Raw genomic sequence first — 25,438 nt, 5'->3', positions numbered from 1 at the left:
AAAACCGCACAATGTAACAAAACAAAACAAGAAAAAACACAAAAGTACAACCATAATACAAACCCACTCACACTAAGGGATGGAGAGGATCAGGTAAATTTCTATTAGTCCGTGTCAAAACCTATACTTTTCACCCAGCTATAAACGGGATCCCATTCCTCTTGACATTTTTGCACGTTACCATCTCTTAATCTTGTGGATAATAAATCTGATTCGGCAGCCTCTAACAATTTGGCAACAAATTCCTCTCTACTGGGTATCTTGTTAATCTTCCAATACTTGGCATATAATATTCGGGCTACTGTAACTATATACAGCACTAATTTCAACTTTGTTTTAGGGATGGTTTGTCTACAAATGTTTAAGAGGTATAATTCAGGAACATGGCAAATTGATATCTTCAAAATTTTTTGCGACCATATATTAACTTGGGCCCAAAATTTTTTGGCATGCTCGCACTGCCACCAAACATGGAACAAAGATCCTTTAGCTTCTCGACATTTCCAACACTTGTTCGAATATTTAGGATATATTCTGGCCAATCTGTGTTGCATGATAGCAAATTAAGAGGCGGACTGACTCTTCCTGAATGGAATCTATACTATAAGGCCTGCTGTATAGCGTGGTTAAGGGACTGGTGTATCCTGGAGAACAAGAGATTGTTAGTCCTGGAAGGTGCGGGCATGGCGGAAGGCTGGCATAGCTACATATATATACATCTATATATAGATATATACACACACACACTGTGGCTAATAGCCACTGATGGACCTCTGCTCCATATTTTTATCCAATCCCCTCTTGAAGCTGGGTATGCTTGTATTTGTAGCCTTTGATGAGGAACTTTATCAAAAGCTTTCTGGAAGTCAAGGTAAACAACATCTATTGGATCTCCTTTGTCCACATGTTTGTTCACCCTCTCAAAGAAATGTAACAGGTTAATGAGACAAGATCTTCCCTTACAGAACCCATGCTGAGTCTTCCTCAATAACCCGTGTTCATCAATGTGCCTACTCATTCTGTCCTTGATAATGGTTTCTACCAACTTTCCCGGTATTGAAGTCAAACTGACTGGCCTGTAATTTCCTGGATCTCCTCTGGAACCCTTTTTAAAGATGGGGGTAACATTTGCTACCTTCCAGTCCTCAGGAACGGAGGCAGATTTCAATGAAAAATTACAGACTTTTGTCAGAAGATCCACAAGTTCAATTTTGAGTTCTTTCAGAACTCCTGGATGTATGCCATCCAGACCTGGTGACTTATTAGTTTTTAATTCGTCTATCAGTTGTAGGACCTCCTATTTTGTCACCTCAATCTGACTCAGGTCTTTCAACACCCCTTCCAAAATAAGTGGTTCTGGACCAGGCAAACACTTTTCATCTTCCACAGTGAAGACGGAGGCAAAAAAAGCATTCAGCTTCTCAGCCATTTCCCTATCCTTCTTCAGTAATCCTTTTACCCCTTGGTCATCCAAGGGCCCCACTGCCTCCCTGGCTGGTTTCCTGCTTCTAATATATTTGAAGAAATTTTTATTGTTGGTCTTTATGTTTTTTTGCAATATGCTCCTCATAGTCCCTTTTTGCCTGCCTGATCACAGTCTTGCATTTGATTTGCCACAGCCTGTGTTCCCTTTTATTAATCCAACTTGGACTGGTTTTCCACCGCTTAAAGGAGTCCTTCTTACCTTTTACAGCTTCCATTACTTTGTTTGTTAACCATGCAGGCCTTTTCTTATACCTGTTTGTGCCTTTCCTAACTTGTGGTATATATTTTATCTGAGCTTCTAGGATTGTAGTTTTAAATAGCCTCCAAGCTTCCCCAAGGGTTTTGACTGTATTTACCTTTCCTTTCAGTTTCCTCTTCACATGCCTCCTCATCTCAGAGAATTTACCACTTTTAAAGTTAAACGTGGTTGTGCTGGTCTTTTGGGGCAACTCCCTATTTATACAAATGGTGAAATCAATAACCTTATGGTCACTGCTCCCAAGCGGTGCGATCACTTTTACATCTCTCACCAAGTCTTGGACATTACTTAGGACCAAATCCAGGATCGCCCCACCCCTAGTAGGTTCTGAGACCATCTGCTCCATAGCACAGTCATTGAGAGCATCAAGAAACTCAATCTCTTTCTCTCGACCAGAACACATATTGACCCAATCAATCTGCGGGTAGTTAAAATCACCTATTACGACACAGTTTTTACGTTTAGCCACCATCTTTAAGCCTTCCATCATATTATAATCATCCTCTATCTTTTGATTTGGTGGGCGATAACAAACTCCCATAGTTAAATTTCCTTTTGGGCCCTCTATTTCAACCCAAAGCATTTCTAGAAGGGAATCTAATTCTCTGACCTCAGTCTTACTGGACCGTATATTCTCTCTGACATACAGAGCCACCCCACCACCAACCCTTCCCTCCCTATCCTTCCGATATAACTTATATCCAGGAATCACCATGCCCCACTGATTCTCCTCATTCCACCAAGTTTCTGAAATTCCCACAATGTCTATGTTATCTCCCAACACTAAACATTCCAATTCACCAATTTTACTTCGAACACTTCTAGCATTTGCATACAAACATCTATAATTTCCCAGGCAAGCTAGGCCCGCCACCTTCCTCCTGCCGCCTCGAGACTTTGGCAGACAGTCCATACTGTTTGTCACCATCACAGTGGACAACTCTGATCCATTACCCGGTAGAAAAGTAACAGCTAACCCTTAATCTCTTTGAGATGAGTCCTTCCGAACCAGAGACATTTCATCTCCTGTCGGCTTCCCCCCAGGATTTAGTTTAAAAACTGCTCTGCCACCTTTTTGATTTTAAGCGCCAGCAGCCTGTGTCTCAGTCAGTAGATATTCCTCAGCTATTATTGCTTTGCTACTTTACTGCATGGTCACTGCTAAGCCAGTGAACTTTGTTTTTAAAAACAAATCCTGAGAAATCTGGCAGGGACATCCAGGAAAGATCATGCTGGCCTCCCAAGAGTGCTCCAGAAGTTGCATGTTGCATGGGCTTGCCACCTCTGATCCAACATGTCACACTGCGCCAAGGCAGATGAATAGCTGCTCCACATTCTTATAATAGCGGGATATCCCATGTAAGCAGAAACTGTCGTGCTCAGAGCAGTTTAACTGACCCCCGTAAATAAGTGCTGAATAGCCAACCTCAAACATCCTATGTCAACATTTATAAACTTAGTGCAGCTTCACAGACCGCTTCGCACAGTAATCAGCTTTTAAAAATAGATACACAACGGAACTACTTTCGACTAAACTTTCAACACAGGAAGTGAATGAAATTCCACTTAGCTCTTACTGACAGCAGCATAAGTCACCTTTGAGAGAAATGAAGAGCAACCAATGTACAAAATGAAACATCCATTGTCTTTTGCTTACTAGGAAGGAAATTACCCAGACAGGTTTTAGAGGCATCAAATTCTATGGCCATCCTATGCCCGTCTGCGGAGTCAGCGAGCATGACATTGATTTTGTGGACTGAATCACCAAGGCACTAGCATGAATCAGGAAGCCAACATAATCAGATGCAGTAAACCTACAAGCAAAGAAACAGAAGTTCATCTCTAACACAGGATGCCCTCAAATGCTATTACTTCGTTTCCTTGAAAGGATAGCTTTCGCAGCTAAAGCAATCATGATTTCCCCCCCTACACATTTTTAACACTGGTCTCACGACTATTTTTGTTCTATGACCGGCATAAGACACAGCCTGCAATTATTTGTTACTTCTCTATTGTCACTACCATACAGTGGAATTGTAATGCATCTGCAAAGAAATCCTCAATTATATATATTAATAAAACATAATACCTTGGGGCCAGTCATGTTCTCTCAGCCTGAGCTACCTCGTAGAACTGCTGTGATGATAAAATGGATGTAGGAAAGCCATATGCTAAGCCTTGCACTCAGCTCTGAAGGAAGGATAGGACTAAAATCCACTAAAAATTTTTTTTAAAGTATTATCTCTGTACAAAATGTGGAATGTTTATAGCAAATGCTTGAATCTTAATGTAGCTGAGCAAAATTTTAGAAATAAAAGCTTTAAGACTTATTGCATATTCAGCTTTTCGTTCCACAGTTGGAACAAAAAAAAAATCTAAGTTCTTACAAGACAATGTCTTTGAAACTGCTCAATTCCACAAGCACATCATATAAAATATGCATCTCTTCCCCTATAGCACTTCCAACTTGAGAGCTGATAAGTACTTCACAAGTTTTGCAGAGTGGAATATTTATGATGTATTGATTTTGACAAAGCATTTAGAAGAACACACCCAAGAAGCATCACATTAAGAAACATTCGCAGTTTCCTAGAACACTTGACGCTTGATGCAAGTTAAATTAGCTGTAGGGTTGCAACACTGAGCTGTTGGATTAACTGACTGACAATCTTTCAGGCACTGAAAAAGTTCTACCAGATTTGTTTTCAACTTTTTACTGTCTTCAATATCAACTGTTACAAAAATGTGAGTCTCTATGCCATCACAAAAGAGGTATTCTCAGTTCTCTCACAAAGAGGGAATGCCTCATCTGAAACAATGGGGGCTGTGACATGGGTATGCGTCATCTGAAACAAAAATGTGGTCTAGAGTTGTTTACTCATTAGCAAAGTATCACAAGGTTACTCAACTGAAGCTCATATAGAATACTGACTAAATATGGATGACAGCCCTAATTTGAAAACCTTCATGACGCTATTGCTTCAGCCATGTCACAGAGAAAGAGGATGCTGGAAACTGACCACTTAATATGTAGGAATCTTTTGTCGTGTTTATACAAGTAAAGCAGTTGTGCCACCTCAGTTCGCAGTCAACTCCTGAATGTTCTTTCACCAGAGACCAAGAATATCCCCCTGCAGCTGCTCATTATTATAGCCACAAAAGTTCAGTGATATGTTATCAAAATATCCATAAGGTGAACATAAGAGAAGCCATGTTGGATCAGGCCAGTGGTCCATCCAGTCCAACACTCTGGATCACATAAGAACATAAGAGAAGCCATGTTGGATCAGGCCAATGGCCCATCCAGTCCAACACTCTGGGTCACATAAGAACATAAGAGAAGCCATGTTGGATCAGGCCAATGGCCCATCCAGCCAAACACTCTGTGTCACACAGTGGCCAAAAACAACAGGCACCATCAGGAGGTCCATCAGTGAGGCCAGGACACCAGAAGTCCTCCCACTGTCCCCCCCCAGCACCAAGAATACAGAGCATCATTTGCCCCAGACAGGGAGTTCCAACAATACACTGTGTCTAACAGCCATTGATGGAACTCTGCTCCATATGTTGATCCAATCCCCTCTTGAAGCTGGCTATGCTTGTAGCCGCCACCACCTCCTGTGGCAGTGAATTCTATAGGTGAAACTACTAAGAAAGAATTAAAGCTCTAAAAATTCAAAATGACGTTTCTCAGTTTTTCTTTCGAAAAATTACTTCTGTTAGATATTTTATACCTCTCTTTTCTCCCTAGTAGTGATCCAAAGCAGCTTACAATATCATTCTCCCCCATTAACAAACCTTCAGTCATCAAAGGCGCATTGATCTGGCAGCATGTAAGACTCTTGCGTTAATAAATCACATACCAGTTCAGATGTAGAAATGCTGGTGCCGAAAGGGTCTCAAGTCTAAACATCAATACCACAACTACACCGCTACCATAATGCAAGATTTTGAATTGTGAAAGTATGAAAACCAAGGAATTGGGGGAGAAAACTGTACACTAACTTTTTAAAGCACATATATGCACTCGCTGTATACACGAGCTCAGATATTCATATAAAGGGACTTCTGGCCTACAATCAAACTGTTTGTTCTTGTACAACAACATGAGACTTGCCTCCACACAAAAGCCCTGTGGGAATCTGGAAAAAAAAAAAAGGGAAGTAGTTTGAATTGCTAATTTTTAAAAACAGTACAAACACTAATGAAAGGGCCAAACCCTACTGAGACACTGGGAGTTCCATGAACAGTGTTCTTAGTGTTCAAAATTCAATATTCGGGCATGTGGAGAAACACCATCTTAGAGTGTTGGTGCTTCATTGGCAGGGATCAGTAAATTCCCCAGCAGGCTTTGTAGCCTCCCTCCAACCCCCCCCCCCACCCTTCCAGAGCCAAACCAACAACTCTAGGGGGAAAGCCTCCTAGAGAGGCAGGAAGTTCTTTTGTTCTTGGCATGTGCTAGGAGGAGGAGTTTTTCAGTTCTCAGCTGCAGCTCGAAGGGAGAGGTTGCCAGTGGGAGAGCTCCTGCCTGTGCATGCGGCCTATTCAAAAGAGAATGAGGCCTCCAGGCAGTAAGACAAAGTAAGTCATCCAAAAGGGCAGGGCATGTTTAGATCAGGGCCAGCAGGATGCGTTTATAATCAACTTTTCTTTGTTATACTGGTTGCTGTACGGGTGCTGTGCTGTGCTAATTTTGTAAATGCAACTGTTTTTGTTTTCCTATCTTTTTCTCTTGTAAATAAATAGTTTTTCTGTTTTAAATGCTGGCAGTCAATCTCTGTACCACATAGATCCCCAAACCGCTTTAGACCACGCTGTGTTGAGAAGGGGGCCCCGGGGAAGGGGGAAGGCATGCAGTTGGATAAGGTGCCAATCCTCCAGGGGTGCCCCAAAGAAGCGCTGAGGTCTCTGTGAAACCCAAGTGCAGGGTGGCAGAGGACCTGGAGGCCTAGCCTCATAGCGGGAGAGGGGGATTGGGAGTCCTGTTCCTCTCAATCTGAACCCCGGGACTGAGCAGGTGGTGGCAGCGCGCCCAAGGGGCAGGAGGAGAAATAGCTCCCTCCAGGAGTTGGCGACTCAATAGGGAGCTGACGGGACCGGGTCTGAAGGCACAATCGGGCCGGTTCCGCCACAGGGCACATGGGTTTTTCAACTCTAATGGTGACCATGGCATGGAGGTGGGAGAGCCCTTCTCTCTGTATGGCTTCCTTCTCTTCTGAAATGGAGTCACTATGGACCAGTATGATTGCCCCGACAAGGCAAAGGGCACTCCCCTCCCAGGGCCATTACAGTTCAGGAAAACAGTACAGAGGAAAGGCTAAACCCCTACCTTACCTTGCAATCCCACTCAGAATCGATCCAGAGACGTGGATGCTCTTGGAGCTAATGCTGCAGGTGGAGAAGCAGGCCAGCACTGTCGCCAGAAGTAGCTTCTTTCAGACACAGTAGACCAGGCCATGCTGACCCATACTACTGTAACCTTGAGATTACTGCAGCGCATTCCATGTGGAGCTGCCCCTGAAAAAGGCTCAGAGACAACAACTGGTACAGATCCCAGCAGTGCATCTGCAAATGTGACTCAGCTGGACCAGCCACAATACAGCCGACTTAGATCGTTCTGGATTTGATTCAAGGGGCTGATTTTCTTCTTTAAAGCCCTTGAGCAGCACAGGCTACATGAACTTATAGGTCCACCTCTTGCCTTCACACCAGGCCTATTCACAGCAGGGCCTGCTCATAGGACGCTTCAGCCTGGGTGAAAACAGACCACAAAGTGACATCTCTTCCATTGTTCAGCTTCTTATAAAAGGCCTTTAGTTGGATGTGGTTTTTAAACTGGCTCTTTTTTAAAAAAAATAAAATTATCTGTTGTATTTTTGTGTATGTCTAGAAATGTTTGTGAGATTATTTCAGAAAAAGTGGGAGCCTTTGTGCACCTAAAAACTGAATTAAAATGTGCGGAACTCTCTTCATAGAATTGCCAATCTCCTCTGGTGTGGCCTTAAGGGCATTATGCACCAAACCCCAGAAAAATAAAGCAGAGTACCACAGCTCATTTACTACCTGAAAAACTGTTACCTCAGATGTGTCAAATCCAAGTCACCCCTTTAAAAAAACCATGGCTTGGAAATTATGGAAGGGTGAATTTGTACTTATTTTAGCTGTCTCATCCCATTTTAAAATCCCTTTCTGAAACCATGAAGGCTGGGAAGCTTTGAAAGGAAAGCTGGAGTTCCCAGGATTTTAAACAAGAACTGGGCTTTGCTAGAGGTCATTGTCCTAACTTAACCACTGAAGATAAAAACTGAAGTATTATTTTCTTCATGGCAACACATCTTTCAACAGAAAGCAGTTTTGAGTTCATTCACTGGAAGCTAGCAGTCAAGATCCCTTTCTTATGGGCAGCCTTTGAATAGTCTCTAAAGTCTTCTAATCTAATCTAATGCAGAAGTAGGTACCACAAATTTTCTATGTTCTGAAGCAGAAGTTTCATTTGGAAGAAGTGACGGGAGGGGGGGGGGTGTTACATCAGATAGTGATAGGTTGCCTAAACAATGCTTTATACTATTTCTCTTACATTGCACAAAATTATCAGTTCAGAATTTTATTTTTGTGCTTTTAGGGCAAGCAAAAACTGCATTGAAAGCAACTGGAAGGAACAAATCACCAGGAGCAGAGGAGATTATCAACAGAGCTATTTCAAGCCACAGTCCATCAAAATCTTAACAAGAATGTGCCAATAAATACGGAAACAAATGGCCTCAGACTGGAAATGCCCAATCTACATTCCAGTTCCAAAAACAAAAGATCTCAAAGGCAGACTGGAAATGCCCAATCTACATTCCAGTTCCAAAAACAAAAGATCTCAAAGATCTGTAAGACCATCACATTAATCTCTCAGGCAAGTAAAGTAATGCTCAAAAGGAATCATATATGGAACAAGAAGCGACAGGTATCCAAGCTGGATTCAGAAAAGGAAGAGGCACCAGAGAACACACTGAAAATTTAACTTGGTTACTGGACTATGTGAGAGAATTGCAGAAGAAAATCAGCTTGTGTTTCATAGATTATAGCACAGCTTTTGACAGTGTGGATCATGAAAAGAATGGGAGTGCCACAACATCTGATTGTCTTGATGTGCAACCATACTTTGGACAAAAGGCTACTGTGGAATATGGAGAAACAGGATAGTTTCCAATCAGCAAGGTGTCAAACAAGGCTGTATTTTAGCTTCAGTTTATAAGCAGAACATATCAGAAGGAAAGCTGGATTACACTTAGATGAAAGTGGAGTGAAAATTAGTGGAAGGAACATTAACAATTTGAAATATGCAGATGACACCACATTACTGGCAGAAAGCAGTGAAGACTTGAAACAACTATTGATGACAGTTAAAGCAAAAAGCACCAAAGCAGTACAACGCAGCTGAACACCAAGAAGACAAAAGTAAAGACTACCGGGGAATTACACAACTTTAAGGCTGACAATGAAGAAATTGAAATTGTGAAAGATTTTCTACTCCTTGGCTCTGTCATCAGACAAAAGAGAGACTGCAACCAAGAAATCAGAAGGAGTGAATAAGGATATAGGATTTTTATCTCACTATAGATGCTGCTTTTCTGCCCCCAAACATTTCCCCTCTGCTCTAAAGAAGCTGATTACAACATTTACTGTATCTCTGCATCCTTTGCAAGCACTCTTTACAACACCCTTCCCACCTTCTAACTAGAATAAAAGGACTCAGATCGCCAATTCTCTTCTACTGTTCCTGACAAAGGGAGTTTTGACTCTCAAAAGCCAAACTCAGAAACGCTTGTTGGCCTCTAAGGTGCTACTGGACTCAAATCTGACTCAGACCGATTTCCCACTACCCTTATGCCGCTCTCACACTCCTCTCCTCCGTGGGGCTTCCTCGGATTTCACACTGTCTGCCCCAGGGCTGCAACTAACTTCACCATTTTCGCGCAGCAAACAGAAGCTGGTTTTTAGAGGATCTTGTTTGCTGTGCGAAGGTGGTGGAGCAAGTTGCAGCCCTGGGGCAGATAGTGTGAAATCCGATGCAAGCCTCGCGGAGAAGAGGAGAGTGAGAGTGGCACAAGGCTAGTGGGAAATCCGTCTCAGTTAAGAAAGCCACAGCCCTCCAGTTGCAAGATCTGAGCAAGGCAGTTAATAATAGGACATTTTAGAGGTCATTAATCCATAGGGTCGCTATAAGTCAGAAGCAACTTGATAGCACTCACACACACACACTTTTGGGGTATTCATGCTCTAAAAACAGTTTTAAAGTTCAGTCTTTTTTATTTTTAAATGGCAAAAAAAAAAATTAAAAGCTCTTTTTCATCATCAGTTTCCTTCCTTGGTAAGATTGTGCCTGTGCCTGCACACAGAGATTTAAAATCTGCAGGGGTTTTTTGCCCCTGTGTTGATCTGTACCTCTATACCCTAGAGCAAATATCAAATATGAAAGCTAGCTGAGACAGCACTCCTACAAGTCTTGACGTAGAGCCAACAAACGTTCCAAGCAACACCTTAGCTGCAATCAGAAATTGTGTCAAACACTTCAGCAACCTCTCTATGCAGGTCAGGTCATACGTTCTCCGAAAGGAAGGAATATATTTGATTTACAAGTCCTAGGACAGCATACTGTTGTTCTACAAGCTCCTTCAACATCCCATTGTTGAAGATACTCTTTCCCGATCACAGAAGTTCTATGTGAAGCTCCAGATTCTTAGCTCTCAGACTCTCTCACACAGAAGCTGAGAAATATAATAGATTCTGCAGAGGTGAATGGATCCAACTAGCTTCCAGAACTTTCTAGTGGATTAATCCATAGGTAAAAATGAAGGCTTAGTAGATGAGCTGGGCATCACTGACACGAGTACCTGGGAGTATTAAGGATGCCAGGAAACTAGAACGCAAGCAACAAATGCCTTGTCCTGATGAATTCAACAAAAGTGGTATTCCTCCAAACCTACTCAATCTGATCCATGGTGTGCAGAGGAGCTGTTTGGCGCAGTAATTGCCACTGGACCCAAGACTAGGCAACCTAGAGAGAGCAATCTACAGCACACTGTGGCATGTTGCTACAGCTTCATGATTAATGGACATATGAATGGAAGCAAACTTTGGGTAATCTATCTCTAAAGGCCTTAAAGCAAGGGGGGGGGGGGGATATACCAAATCCTAACACAAGCCAGCTGCCATTTCCACTGTATTTCTTCCCACCAATTCTATCACAGCAAGTAACAGAAACTAATAGGAGCTCAGAGAGAAAACTAAACTCCTGAGTGCATATAACATTGGAGAGCATTCATTCATGACTTTAACCATCACAGAACACAGTTGCTAAACACTGGCAAATGACAGAAAAGTTGAAAATATGCTACAAAATGAAGGTGGTTTGTTCGTTTTTTTAAGAATACAGAGTTTCAGAATTCCGCAATCAACTGAAGCTTGGACAGAGAATTTAATGTAGTCACTAGAAAACATCCAGCTTCCTGACTGGAACTGCCAGATGAGGAGGCAATAACCTGCTTTGCACGTAACCAACACTACCTCCCTCAACATGCAGACTTTATAGCCATGCTTTGCCCCCTTATAGGAAGCTCTTCCAAATCTTGCACGTATTCTCTGAATGAAACCTCATCTCCAATTCCAAAATCTCTTCCTACAACTGCCCCTGTCCTCCACAAGAGGAACACAGAAAGGAAGTCCCCAATAGCTGTGCGCAGCACACATATTATCCTTAGGACACACGTAAAGATCATTGACCTAATATGCGTAAAGCTGAAGAATACCTCCTTTGAATCTCAACTTGCTGAATATGCTTTTCTGCTACTAGATTCTGAACACCATCAAGTTTGTGTACAATGAATGCTCATCAAATTTCTCTGCATTCCTGCAACCTTTTTTTTTCTCCTTTTGCTCATGCAAAAGTACTCAGCAAACACACAAGGGAAAACGCTTGCATATTGGCTTGACGGACAAAATAAAGTGCTGACCTGACCAGAATAGCTTACAATGCATAAATCCAGATGCGCCAGCAGCCCTGACACCATCTACCTCTATCCCGCAAAGCTGAAGGAGCAGAAGGCAACCAGAATGCTACTATCATGGGAGAGGGAGATAACTAGCCGCACAGCCAGTGTGCTACCTATGCCCCAGCCTTGTTAGAAAAAGCTAAGCATCTACAGTCAGACAAAATTCCAATAGGGGAGTTTGGTACTAGCCATTTAATGTGATCTTCTCCAAAGCACGGAAAAGCTGAGCAGCGCAGCCACCCCCCACTTTGCACTTACTCACTGCAAGAAATTATTGCTAAATTTATAAAGTGAAAAGTAGCAGGAATCTGCAAAAGACTTCTACAGATAAAACTGTTCACATTGATGTTATTTGCTTTCAGGACAGGGAATACCTGCCAGATATACCTCAACTTGTGAAAATCAGTAACTGAATGAAAATATTGCCTTGTAACTAAAAGTTATGTAATTAACACCTGTCCACACAGCTCTGACTACAAAGGCGCCTCCTAAGCTCCATAAAGAGTTATAAGGATATAGGATCCTAAAACTGGCAGCAGTTCACAAAGGTTCCCATGCTATATACAAAACCAGCATGGTTTTCCAAGTATGCACTGGAACATGGGGGATAGATCAACTATTCTGTTAGGATATCAACCTGAGATCTAACATCAAACACTTAGAAGTTTGCAGACTGAAAGCATCCCTCGGTCTTACCTTGTAAGACTTCACTTCAGAGAACTAAATATCTTCCATTATTCTGAGAATAGCAGAAGCTTGAATTCTTACTTTGCCCAGCAAGCATAGCGAAAAGGGAACTTAACCTATTATTTATGCTGTTTTTAATAATATTTTCATATGGTCCAGGATTGAGGCAGGGAGTGATGAAAAGAACACCATCTTTGAAATATATGCAAAATAGAGGTGCACAACAATTGCAAAAACTTAAAGAACAGCAGTGGCCTAAGAGAAAAGAGGAAGTGTACAGTAGAGAAAAGGAACTCAACATCCATGCATTTATTTGTCTTCTTCCACAATGTTTGCATTATTTTTGTTTTTCTCCTCCCTGGGCCAAGTCACTTACTACTTGATTCCAAATTCTGTGGTAACAGAGATGTAAAACTCTATGAATCCATGAGAGACTAGTTCTCACTAAAGGGAGATAATACTAACCTATCTTACATGGTGGTTGTAAAGTCTGAGGTAATACACGTGAGATTCTTTAAATGCTGAAGCACCACTTAAACACTAAGTAATATTAGAGAAATGTTCTTTAATATTAAAAGCAATTAGCAAGTGGCATGTCAAAATACACATCTGCAAATATGATGGCAAACTGTTAAGTGTCTCTGAATCCTTTTTTTTTTTGCTTTCAGCTCCAATTCTGAAGATATTACATCATCAAAAGTGATGCAACAGTGCAAAATAGAGAACTCAACTGATATTCATGATTGGTTGAGGACAGACATGACTTTTAAGAAGAAACCAGGAACATGTAAGAATTCAAGAAGTGTTTAAATAATGTTTTGAGAGTGACCTTCAATGTCCATTCGGGCTTTGATAAAGTAAGGTGGCAACGAGTAAAGAACTGCCTTACCTAGGCTGGGAATTCTCTTCGTACATTCTCTCTTTCCCTTCTTTAAAGAGGCTGATGGTCTGCTTCGTCTTTTTCATCAAGTTTTCCATGAATACCCTGAAGTATTCATTCTCTCCTAACGTTTCCATCTTCCCCTCATAGCGTGACAGGATGGTTCTCAGGTGCTGATATGTGTCAGGGAGCAGGTCTAGAATATAGGGCGGGCTGTTCTTTAGTGCCAGCTTGGGGCTCTGACACAAACGTACAACCTGGGGGGGAAATGTAAGGACAAACATAAGTAAGCATAAGATTCCAAAGGCCAGATCTTCCAGAATGTAAACATGGGACTCACCGTCAAGATGTTAACATGCCAAGCTGAATTATCAGAAGGTACAAAACTCATTATCCGCTTTGAATGTTGCAACCAACAGCATCACATATTTTTACTTACAAAGTCTAACCTTCCGCAGGTTAAGGCATGCACCATATTTACCGAGACAAGAACTGATCTTAATAGCATAGCTGCTGTATTACCCAAGATACCAATCAGTAATCAGAAACAGCAATGCTGGAAGTTAGTTCTACAACTTTATTTACCCCCCCCCCCCAACCACCTCAACCAAAACAAAATGAGCTCACAAAGCAGCCATAAATAGGAAATGAAGAAATGGCTGAAAGTCAACAATCTCTCTGGTTTCATACAATCAACAACAATCTATCACCAGAGCTATGATCTCCTAGTGGGCTCTCATACACAGCCTGGCGCTGTGGTAATTGTTGGACCCTTTGAGCTAAGTAGAAGGAAAGAAAAATCAGTCAAGCAGTCAATGAAGAATTGTTGAGGAAGATCCACAGACAGCCTGCTATTCTTCCCTCACCAGGTCTCAAAGAGCAAGCAGCCTTTTGTGGTGGGAGGAATGGAGGTGCCCTACATGTAAATTTGGACAAGCTCCCCACCGTACAGGTGATGTTCAAGTGTCTGCACGTGATGCTGGATAAACCAAAGTTCATAGGAGAAAAAAAGAAAGGAGTGGAAGCGAGGGGAGACTAGAGATGAAGTCAAGGATGGCAGCTGAGCAAAGTAAGATATTTATGACCACCATAAGATAATATTTTGGCAACCAACGAAGACAGCAAACCTTTTGACATGTTGGGGAGAAAGGCAGGGTATAACAAAGGCAATAAATAAATGCATAAAATACAAAAAAAGAAAGAATTACTGCCATCAAAGCCCCAAAGCCCAGTGAAAACAGCTCACCAGCAACACTCTCAGTCACAAGCAATACCGAAACATCTTGGTAGTCCTGTATCTGTGTTACTTCCACATACATGTGAGAGAGTACATGTTTGAAAGCAGGGAGATTAGGATCCATGGGCACTTTCAAGCAAATGATTTCCCTCCACCCCACACACAACATTTTGAGGTGATGCTTTCACTGTAACATGTTAACTACTTCAGTGTGTGCCACTGCAAAAACTCATAAGTATCTTGATGGTCACAATTAGCAAGGTGCTCTTTTTGACCACAGCTAAACCATAGTACTCAGAAAGTCTAAAGAAAATGAAGAATATGTTCTTTCCCCCCCCCCCCCTAAAACAGTGACAAAAATAAAACAGGAAATCCTTAGGAACCACAAGATGCTTCTTGACACAGTGGACAGTCTGGTGGCAGTCCAAATTGTCTGCCAGTGCACACAACTTTCCACGGTGATACAATGCCTACTCAAGCATTGGTTTTTTTAATCATGCTGAGGTGATTTGTTTTTTTTAAAAAAGCTATCACAGGACAATAGTCCACCAAATACTGCAAAGCTTGTGATTCACCAGTAAGTATAAATGGCACTTGGCACCCAAAACTATCAGAGAGGAAATGGATCTGCGGAAATATAAAATATATTATTTATATCAAATGCGGCTCTACATTACTGACAAGCACTTCACGTTCCAAACAGGCAGTGTTGATTCCCATCCAAAGTACTGCAATATTTTCTTTGGAGAGTTCAAGCTGCTTTTTAGGATATGCATACAGTGCTAAACAGTATAGTCTCCAATTTTCACAGCTTCCTATGACCACAAAGATTTTATTGTGCACTAGACAAATCTACCCAAAAACACAGACAGGAAGACACCAATACATCAGTCCAAGAGACCTGTCTAGTGCTGACAGCAGTGAACACCGTAAGTAGTAAATTATTTGCTGCCTGTGGTCTGGCCGCCACCACCACCTCAAGAAGAGTAGTACTAAGATTAATACAGACAAATTCCACCTAAGGTCCCACTAAAGGCTTGGCAAACTTCTGTGTATGTCAAATGCTGTCAAGTCACAGCCAACTTGTGGCAACACCTCATAGAGTTTTCAAGGCAAGAGATACTGAGGTGGCTTGCCATTGCCTCCCTCTGTGTAGTGACCCTGGACTCCCCTGCCAGCCTCCCCTCCAAGTAGTAACCAGGGTCAACCCTGTTTAGCTCTGAGCTCTGGCTAGTCTGGGCCATCTAGGTCAGGTCAAATTTAAAAACATGTGATCTCCTACTCACCACTTGTTTCTCAACCAGGAAGAAACAGCACCATATCAGTTGCCATTCACTCCCCCTCAACAGGTATACTTCATGTAATTTCATTTTATTAGGCATGCATGCACTGTCATCAGGATCCAAGTAACTACAAAACTAGTTCTATTCAAGTCAATGGACCTTCAGAATTCAGAAAGCAGCTGTCCATGATGCATGACAAAATGTTTCTCCTGCCCAATCACAGGTTTTTCCATAGTGGTCTGCACTTCAAAGCTGAGCAATCCCACTGAGTATATGCAAGGCTTTTGTGTGCCTAGCATAACTTCTGGACCCTGGGCAACATGTGGATGTAGTGCCAGGGATAGAGGGTCTACCAATGCAGTGTCTCCTGAAGTAAGTAGGGATAATGCTCCAATGTAAAGTCAAAGATATATTTCCTTGATAACTGCAACACCAGTGGTCCCAAACATGCAGACAATTTCTCATTATTCCCAGGCGGGCTGGTGGCAAGGAGGCCAGTGTACTACAAACGGCAGCATATTTTTTTTTCCTGCAGATCAACTCAGTAATTTCAACAAATTCAAAATACAAATATGAATGAATGCAGCTGGCTGTTATCTTTTAAATGTTATTCTTTTATGACCTCTAGATTTTGAGTACCCATAATAGTGTAACCTTTTGTATGAGTGTCCTTAAAAGTCTACCTTTTAAATAGTTAACAGACCAGACTATTTGACGAGACATTTACTGCACAAAAGCAGATTTTCACTAAATGCACAAAAAAAACTTTCCTGAATTAAATTCATAAGAATGGAGGAGAGCAGCAGGAGAAGTGGAACTCCCTGTGTAGGTTTGTTGGCAAATTACTTTATTTATTACGTTAAATTTCTATCCCGCCCTCTCCGCAAGTGGACTCAGGGCGGCTAACAACACTCACATTTACAAGTTAAAACTAATCAAACATATTTACAATATAAATTGTACATCTAGTGTGCCCAAGTTCTATATTCACCCATGGCCCATGCATACCATGAAGTTCACCATCAACTGTGAAGGTTCATGGCCCAATAAACCAGAGGACCTGAAGAGCAGGGGTTTGTGTTATTCAGTGACTGCTGAGCTCCCAAGTGTATTACACTTGTTTCAAACTTTTCTTATGAAAGAAGGAATACTGGAGTTTTTACACTTCAAGAAAAAAAAGGTGCTCACCAATGTCTTTCTCCAGGCCAGGAATACCACACTTGGCCACCTACCAACCAGCTCTGTCATCTCCATTAAACCCACAGTTTAGTTTCAGCTACACTAACTCTGTCTTGAAAAGAAATTTAAAATGCCAACGACTTAGCATGAATCCACACAAGTGTCCACTGTCTGAGCTCAAAAACCTGTTCTCTGGCCATACCCTATTATGCGATTTATCCAAATTGTCTCCCATTCAAAACCTCCTAGAGGTTCTACACCCAGAGCCTTGAACATCAACATCTTCAAGATTTCTGCTTTATTATCCTGCAATTTATATTTCAACTCCTAACTGTTGTTACATGCATCACCTCCAGCAAAAAAATGCTGCAAATGGGCAGGTGATGTTATTTGCAGTAAGAAGGCTGCTTTAATTGCTACATGTAACAGGAAAAATACTACTGGCAAGACAAAGCCATTGATGGTAGTTCCCCTTAATAAAATATACAGGATGGCCACAGGCAAAATTAAAATAACTTGCTTACTATGCTATCCTGCAAGCTGACAAAGTGCAACAGCATTTATCAGCACAAAGCCAAAGTAGTATGATATAACCTGCACCCCACACAGAGGCCTTTCCTATTATCAGCATTTTACGTAGCAAGAACAACATTTAAAAGCCCCCTATCTCATGCTCTACTGCAAATGCATACAATATTTATAAACCAACACAACCACCACTAGAGGAACATAAGAGTTCCAGCATGCAGATACTTCATGCATAGGGACTAATTTTTGTTTTTACCAACACAGCACAAAAGCTGTACCAAGTTTCATAAGCAAAGTGAGGTCCCCCTGACTAAACAGCTTACGGTCTATAACACGTTACACCCACAGTGTGACACGCTAACACAAGCAGGCCTTTTTTCCAGCAACCTCCATATGATGGCTGTAATGTTTAAAATAACCCTCATACATAACAAACTGAATTTCAATCAGCTGCCACCAACACATCCCAGACCACATGCAAAAATGTAATGCTAACATCATATTAACTGCATCAGAATAATTTGCTCAGACTCTTGAATATCACACAAGGACAAGAACATGAAGGGACAATTCCAAAATATCCATGCATGATTTCCTAAAGAACCCTGAATTATTATGAGGATTACTATACAACATACGAAAGTTTTAAAACTTAAATCCTAAATATGTTTACTTCCAAGGTGCATAGGTGCAGCTGGAAGTTCTCATGGCATGTGGTTCAGATAGCAGCCTTTGGTCTTTTTAACAGCATGCTCAATCTATACTGAGCTCAGGAAGTTGGTCTATAGATTATAAAATGTTCTGGGAACATAACTGCAGCTAAGAAGAAGGAGGCAGAGAATAATCCCCAAGTGTAAAACTAGGGCAAAAACAAAAGACTGAGAACTCAGCTAACACTGCTGTCATTTGCTGCAGGTTTGAAAGTATGCAAGATCAAACAAAGTGAGGATGCACAGGTCTGCAACATCCTTTGAGGTCAGAGGCCCCCCCCCCCCATGAAAGCAAGTGCAAGCTACAGAACAGAGTGTAGCCTCAACAGCCCTAGCACTGCACACAAATGCAAATGGTAAGAAAGGGAAATATAACCATACTGGAAATTATTAAGATGATGCGCTGGCACACAAACACTCAGCTAAGAAACTTAAGTGGGGAGTTCAAGCATATCCTGAAATCTTGTTGTTCATATTCCAAGTCAGTTCCTGGCCCTCTGCTATGCCACCCCACCAATGAACCCATGGATTATAATTATGTGAGGAGACTAGGACTCTTAACAGAATTATCTTTGCCTTGACAGAACTACAATTCTCAGGCCCTCTTGAAAAAGCTACAGCAGTTGAAATAGATTGAAACCAGACCGGAGTTTATTTATGGTATAAACATGATGCTTTTTCTGTACCCATTCTGTTGTTTTCTCCCTGACTGCTATGGATCTTAGTGACAATGAAGTACCTTTCATCAACATATGAAACACTTAAGTATCTACCCCTTTATACTTATAATCTTGAAACCTGCCAGCAGTGTGCCATATTTGGATTAACGGCAACATCTCTTGGTTATCTTGGCTTGATGGAAAAGAACTCAGCGAGCAAGGGAATTGTCAACCTGCCAGTCACACTTCCCATTTTTATTAAGCAATGCAAAACAGCTGTGGTAGCAATCACTCGGCCTGCGGAATAAATTCCTCTTCCCTAATTTAGGTAAGCAAACATGGGTATTTCCAACATAGTGTATACATGTGAGCACTGTATACACTGGGGAAGTGAAAAACCTTGTAGCAATGGGGACACCCCCCCTTCCCACCAGCACCTGAGACTTTAAGAAAGTCTGAACCCACGTAATTAAGGCAGCAATCCTATGTATACTTGCATGGCAGTAAGTCCCACTGAACACTACAGGATAATTCAAGCGAATATGCACAGATTCAGACAGTACATATTATACAGGCTACTAGAGTAGTAACATGCTGCTGTATAAGATAGCATATCATTTATTTGAGAACTACTGTTGTTGATTTCTACTTTGTGAACTCAGACCATCTCACATTTTAAGGATGCAGCTGGCATTCTCTGATAATCTTCAAAAGATGCATCTGACCCTTCTCACCACTCCACTCCTGCTTTAAAGCTTTATAGGTAGCTCTTGATCTCATCCAGCCTGAAAGTGTTATGCATGCTTTACTTCCCTTTCTCAATCCAAAGAAAACCATTAACTGAACGAAGCAATACTATGTATAGCTGTTAAGAAAGAGGAAGAAGAGATGGTGAACGTAAGCGTCAAGAACAGCAAGAGGGTTTTTGTATACAGCAATGCAGGTTATTATTTTCCTGAGGGAAAAAATAAGTGACGCTACGTAACAGGAACGTTTACAGGAAGTGTTCAAAAACACCACCACTGTTTCTGTCTTTCACTATTATACAGCACAGAGACATTTCTAAATTCAGCTACCTCGGTCTCATATAAATCTAATCATTTCACTCAAGCAAGCTGTAAATAATGGCATACTAATTTTGGGGGGTGAGGTTCAGAAGTTTTCACAGGAGGGCTCCATGTCCTCTGAAAAGGCAGCCAGCCAAGTAGTACCACTTACTTTTTTATATTACTGCCTGAGACAGTCTACCACACTAATGTATGAGCGGGTCCTATATCTTCATAATATTAAACATAAAAGCATCATAGGCTTTATCAGTTACCCAGGAAGTCTCAAGTTAGCATATCACATTCAACTAGTTTAAAGACACATTAAACGTTCCTTTAATCTCCGTTTTCTATCTACCAACACTGAGTGACACATTGGGTCAGTCTTTCAATTCATCTACTCCAGCATCTGAAGTTCAGCATTAGACATTAACTGAAACTTCAAAGCAGAAAATATCTAGTAAATTTCATTTTTGGACTGGAAAACTGAAGAAAACAAACTGACCCAAATCTTAAACACAGTTTAAGGTTTTGCCTTTCATTTAGCTTATAACAAATATGCTTGTCTGCTAGGTGGGATTATGAAAACATCGAAGGTAACAAAGCTGTGATCTCCTGATACTCCAAGTCATGGTATCACTGCAACCAACTTCTAGTCTATTATGGAGTTTGGGCTTCACATTCATAAAACAAGGAGCAAAACAGCCAGAGTAGCTCTTCCAGAACACTTTGCCAACAACCCTACACAGGGAGTTCCACTTCTCCTGCTGCTCTCCTTCATTCCTATGAATTTAATTCTGAGCAGGTTTTTCCAAAGTCTGCAATTATTCAATTCCCTTTAACATCCAATAAAATCAGCACCATGGTTACCAGTCCCTCTAATTCCACCTGCCTCCTCCACCCACTACCTACCCTATTTTTAGGACCTTCTCCATTTTTGTCTCCCCATGTCACTCTCTCACAAATATCTCAGCAAATGCACATACACTTTTGAGCTTTGTTTCAACCCCCAGATTACGACAGTTGATTATACCAGAGACAGCCTGCCTCTCTCCACTTTTTACTATTTGGTAATGTGTTAATCAAGCTGCTAAGATACTTGAATATGAAGTAGTCCAATACCCATCCCACTTTATCATCAGTGAATTTACTGCCATTTTGCTCTTTTGATCAGGAAACCTTAGCATGTTTTGGTGACTTTTTAAATTAACTTAAAAGGAAGACACTGGACATAGGTACAAACAAGGTATGTGGATTGCTAGCACTTGAGCTATTCATCATGCCAGCCATCTCTATCATCCTTCCAAAACTGACAAAAACGCTGTTTTCGAGCTCCTGCTCAGACCAAGGTCACCAATCCCACATGCTACCAGTCCTGTTCATCTTGCAGATTCCAATCCAAACCAGGCTCTTCCTCACCAGTCTCAACACACCCTGTCTTCCCAATAGCTTATATTCACTCCAACTTCTAGTTGTTTTTAAAAGGTCCCCAGGGCAGAGCTGAGTAACATCTCCCTCCCCAGGAGTGCCCCATCAATGATTTAAGTTCACTCACTTGCACTCATGTTATCCTTTACTTTTGTCCCTCACCCCAATCAGAGATGCACCACTGTGTAGTCATTACAACAGACTACACAGGGGTGGCCAACAGTAGCTCCAGATGTTTTTTGCCTACAACTCCCATCAGCCCCAGCCATTGGCCATGCTGGCTGGGGCTGATGAGAGTTGTAGGCAAAAAACATCCGGAAAGCTACTGTTGGCCACCCCAGGACTAGGATATGGAAGACCACTCCGTCATGGAAGCTTGCTGAGTAACCCTGAACCAGTCACATACTATCAGCCTAACCAACTCCAGAGGTTTATTGTTAAGTTAAAATGGAGAAGAGGAGAACAATGAAAATAGCTTTAGTCCCTACTGGGGAGAATGATGGGGAGGAAATGGAATAAATAAAGAAACAAACTTGAGTGCAAGCTCTGCAGGGCAGAGACCCGTCTTTTGTTTAGTATAACTGTGTATAGTACCAACTTGTGCTGGTGGTACTACATTAATATACCATATCTCATCTCAGACACCTTCGGCATCATCAAATGATACATTCCATTTGCCATATCATACTAAATATCTCTACCCACCAAGTCAACGTATCTCCTTCCCATACTTACTCCCCAACCCCTTCCCCAGCACTTTTCTCCCTTGTCTTCTCACAAACCCCAGCCCAAATCACCTGGTCTGTCTTTGTTACAAGAATATAAGAGTAACCCTGCTAGAGCAGCATCCTGCTTCCAGCCTTTGCCAAACAGACCAGGCCCTCGGGCAACAGCCCTGTTCTGCCAATTGCTCACCAACATGTGACAACTGGAAGCATTCCGCCTCTGGACTCAGAGGCCTGATTCACTTATGGCAGCTAGAAACCAGCAACGACCCTTATCCTTCATAGACCTCTCCAACCCCTTTTTCCATTCCATCTAAGCCCTTTCTAAACAGTCCACACAGACCCCCTTCCCCTTTCCAATAGCACATCAACAGAAGTGTGCCATACTTCCGTAGGTACTCTTGGGAAGGAAAGTGGTATTAAAGATAATATATTATTATACATCCATCCAACCTCCTCCATTCAGTCCTTTAAGGGGGGAATTTGAAGCTTGCTCTTTTATCTTTTGTTTTAGCTGGACATGTTTTGCTATTATTGTAAGCTGCCTTCAACCAGGAGAAAAAGGAGGATATAAACATTATGATAAATAAAATAATAAATCCAAAGTGGCAAGGCCATACCAGAGCATCCAGCCTCACCCCACCTCCTATTACCCCTCCACTGTTTTAGCCACTGCATTTTCCCTCTCCACCCCAAACAGTCCTCTTATAATATAAGAAGTCCTGGTCACCAGCTTCCTCTCCCCTTAGGACCAGGGTGGTGCTACCGAGGACCTAAGGCCGCCAGGCTCCCTTGCCCCATCAGTAAACTAGGGGCAGAGATGGAAGCCCGAGGTTGGGAAACTCCTGGAAAAAACCAGGTTGCTAAGCGGAGTACAATGCCACACAGACCACCCTCCAAAGCTGCCATTTTCTCCAGAGGAAACCTAGAGACGCGCTTTAATCCCAGAAGAGTCCCCAGGCCCTACCTGGAGGCTGGCATCCCTCACAGAGTCATCCTCCCTCGCCCCATAAGAACATAAGAGAAGCCATGTTGGATCAGGCCGATGGCCCATCCAGTCCACCACTCTGTGTCACACAGTGACCAAAAAAACCAGGTGCCATCAGTGGGGCCAGGACACTAGAAGTCCTCACACTATCATCCCTCCCAAGCACCAAGAATACAGAGCATCACTGCCCCAGACATAAGAGAAGCCATGTTGGGTCAGGTCAGTGGACCATCCAGTCCAACACTCTGTGTCACACAATGGGCCAAAAAAACAGGTGCCATCAGAAAGTCCATCAGTGGGGCCAGGACACTAGAAGCCCTCCCACTGTTGCCCCTCCCAAGCACCAAGAATACAGAACATCACTTGCCCCAGACAGAGAGTTCCAACAATACCCTGTGGCTAAGAGCCACTGATGGACCTCTGCTCCATATGTTCCCTCTAAGCTGCAGAGTCTTGTGAGCAACAATTCTACTTTGTGAGCTACTCAGTATTCAAGTTGTGAGCTACTGGCATTCAAGTTGTGAGCTAGTGCATCAATTATTGCACTCTGGGGTCATCCTTCATGAGCTAAGGCTAAAAGGTGTCAGCTGGAGGCTAAAAATCTGCGAGCTGACTCACGCCAACTCAGCTTAGAGGGAACACCGCTCTGCTCCTCCAAAGATTCATCCAACCCCCTCTTGGAGCTGCCCTCACCACATCTCGTTTCTGCTTCCCTCTCTCTGCCTTCCCAGACCATCTGCACCAACGTCCTTGGTTGCCAGCCCCATCCACTCCTCACTCCTAGCCCTTTGTGCCTCGCCCAGACCCCCTGGCCTCACCCCCACGACCTGGGTGTCTCTTCTCTTCTCATTTAGATAGATCCAAGCGGGCAGACGTGTTAGTCTGAAGCAGCTGAACAAAGCAGGAGTCAAGTTGCACCTTTAAGATCAACCAATTTTTATTTAGAATGTAAGCTTTTTGCTCAACCTTTGAGGGGAGGGTCGGTGTCTCAGCGGTAAAGCATTTGCTTGGTAAGCAGAAGGTTCCAGGTTCAATCCCTGGCATCTCCAACTGAAAAGGATCCAGGGAAATAGGCGTGAAAAACCTCCGCTTGAGACCCTGCAGAGTCGCTGCCAGTCTGAGTTGACAATACTGACTTTGATGGACTGAGGGTCTGATTCAGTATAAGCAGCTTCATATGTATGCAGAAGAAGATATTGGATTTATATCCTGCCCTCCTCTCCGAAGAGCCTCAGAGCGGCTCACAATCTCCTTTACCTTCCTCCCCCACAACAGACACCCTGCGAGGTGGGTGGGGCTGAGAGGGCTCTCACAGCAGCTGCCCTTTCAAGGACAACCTCTGCCAGAGCTATGGCTGACCCACGGCCATGCCAGCAGGTGCAAGTGGAGGAGTGGGGAATCAAACCCAGTTCTCCCAGATAAGAGTCCGCACACTTAACCACTACACCAAACTGGCTCTCCGCCTGGCTCTGCTCACTCTGCTGGATTCCTCATCTGATGAAGTGTGCTTAAGAGCACACGAAAGCTTACATTCTGAATAAAACTTGGCTGGTCTTAAGGTGCCATTTGACTCCTGCTTTGTTCACCTGCTTCAGACCATTCTGTACCATGCTGCCTTTTGGGCCTACCAGCTATGTATGGCTCTGCTCAGCTATGTATGGCTTTGCTCACTGTGTTGGATTCCTCGTCTGATGAAGTGTGCTTAAGAGCACATGACTGCTTATGTTCTCAATAAAACTTGGCTGGTCTCAAAGGTGCCACTTGACTCTTGCTTTTTAGACAACATAACAAAGCAGGAGTCAAGTTGCACCTTTAAGACCAACCAATCTCTATTGAGATCGTCAGCTTTCGTGTGCTCTTAGGCACGCTTAATCAGACGAGGAATCCAGCCCAGTGAGCAAAGCCCTACATACATACATTGCTCACTGTGCTGGATTCCTCGTCTGATGAAGCGTGCTTAAAAGCACACGAAAGCTTACGTTCTGAATAAAACTTTGCTGGTCTTAAAGGTGCCCCGTGACTCCTGCTTTGTTCACCTGCTTCAGACCAACCCGGCTGCCCGCTCAGATCTTTGGCTGGTCTTAAAGGTGCAACGCGACTCCTGCTATATTAGACAACATAACAAAGCAGGAGTCGAGTGGCACCTTTAAGCCCAACCAATCTTTATTGAGAACGTCAGCTTTCGTGTGCTCTTAAGCACACTTCAACAGACGAGGAATCCAGCCCAGTGAGCAAAGCCATACATACATACATTGCACACGAGAGCTTACGTTCTGTATAAAACTTGGCTAGTCTCAAAGGTGC

The 25,438-nt window shown here is 42.6% G+C and overlaps 1 protein-coding gene across 1 annotated transcript in view; it reads right to left on the bottom strand.

Moving 5' to 3' along the window:
- Positions 1–25,438, bottom strand: part of CBL (Cbl proto-oncogene) — a 67,890-nt gene that overhangs the window by 41,822 nt on the left and 630 nt on the right. Inside the window, exon 2 of the mRNA XM_060250762.1 lies at positions 13,361–13,608. Coding sequence (XP_060106745.1) covers positions 13,361–13,608 — 248 coding nt within the window. The remainder of the gene's footprint in view (positions 1–13,360; positions 13,609–25,438) is intronic.

Source organism: Heteronotia binoei, chromosome 12, assembly GCF_032191835.1.
Source record: "Heteronotia binoei isolate CCM8104 ecotype False Entrance Well chromosome 12, APGP_CSIRO_Hbin_v1, whole genome shotgun sequence".
In the NCBI taxonomy this organism is placed as follows: Eukaryota; Metazoa; Chordata; class Lepidosauria; order Squamata; family Gekkonidae; genus Heteronotia; species Heteronotia binoei.
The sequence above is the reverse complement of the archived record's forward strand: the minus strand, read 5'-3'. Positions and strand labels throughout refer to the sequence as shown.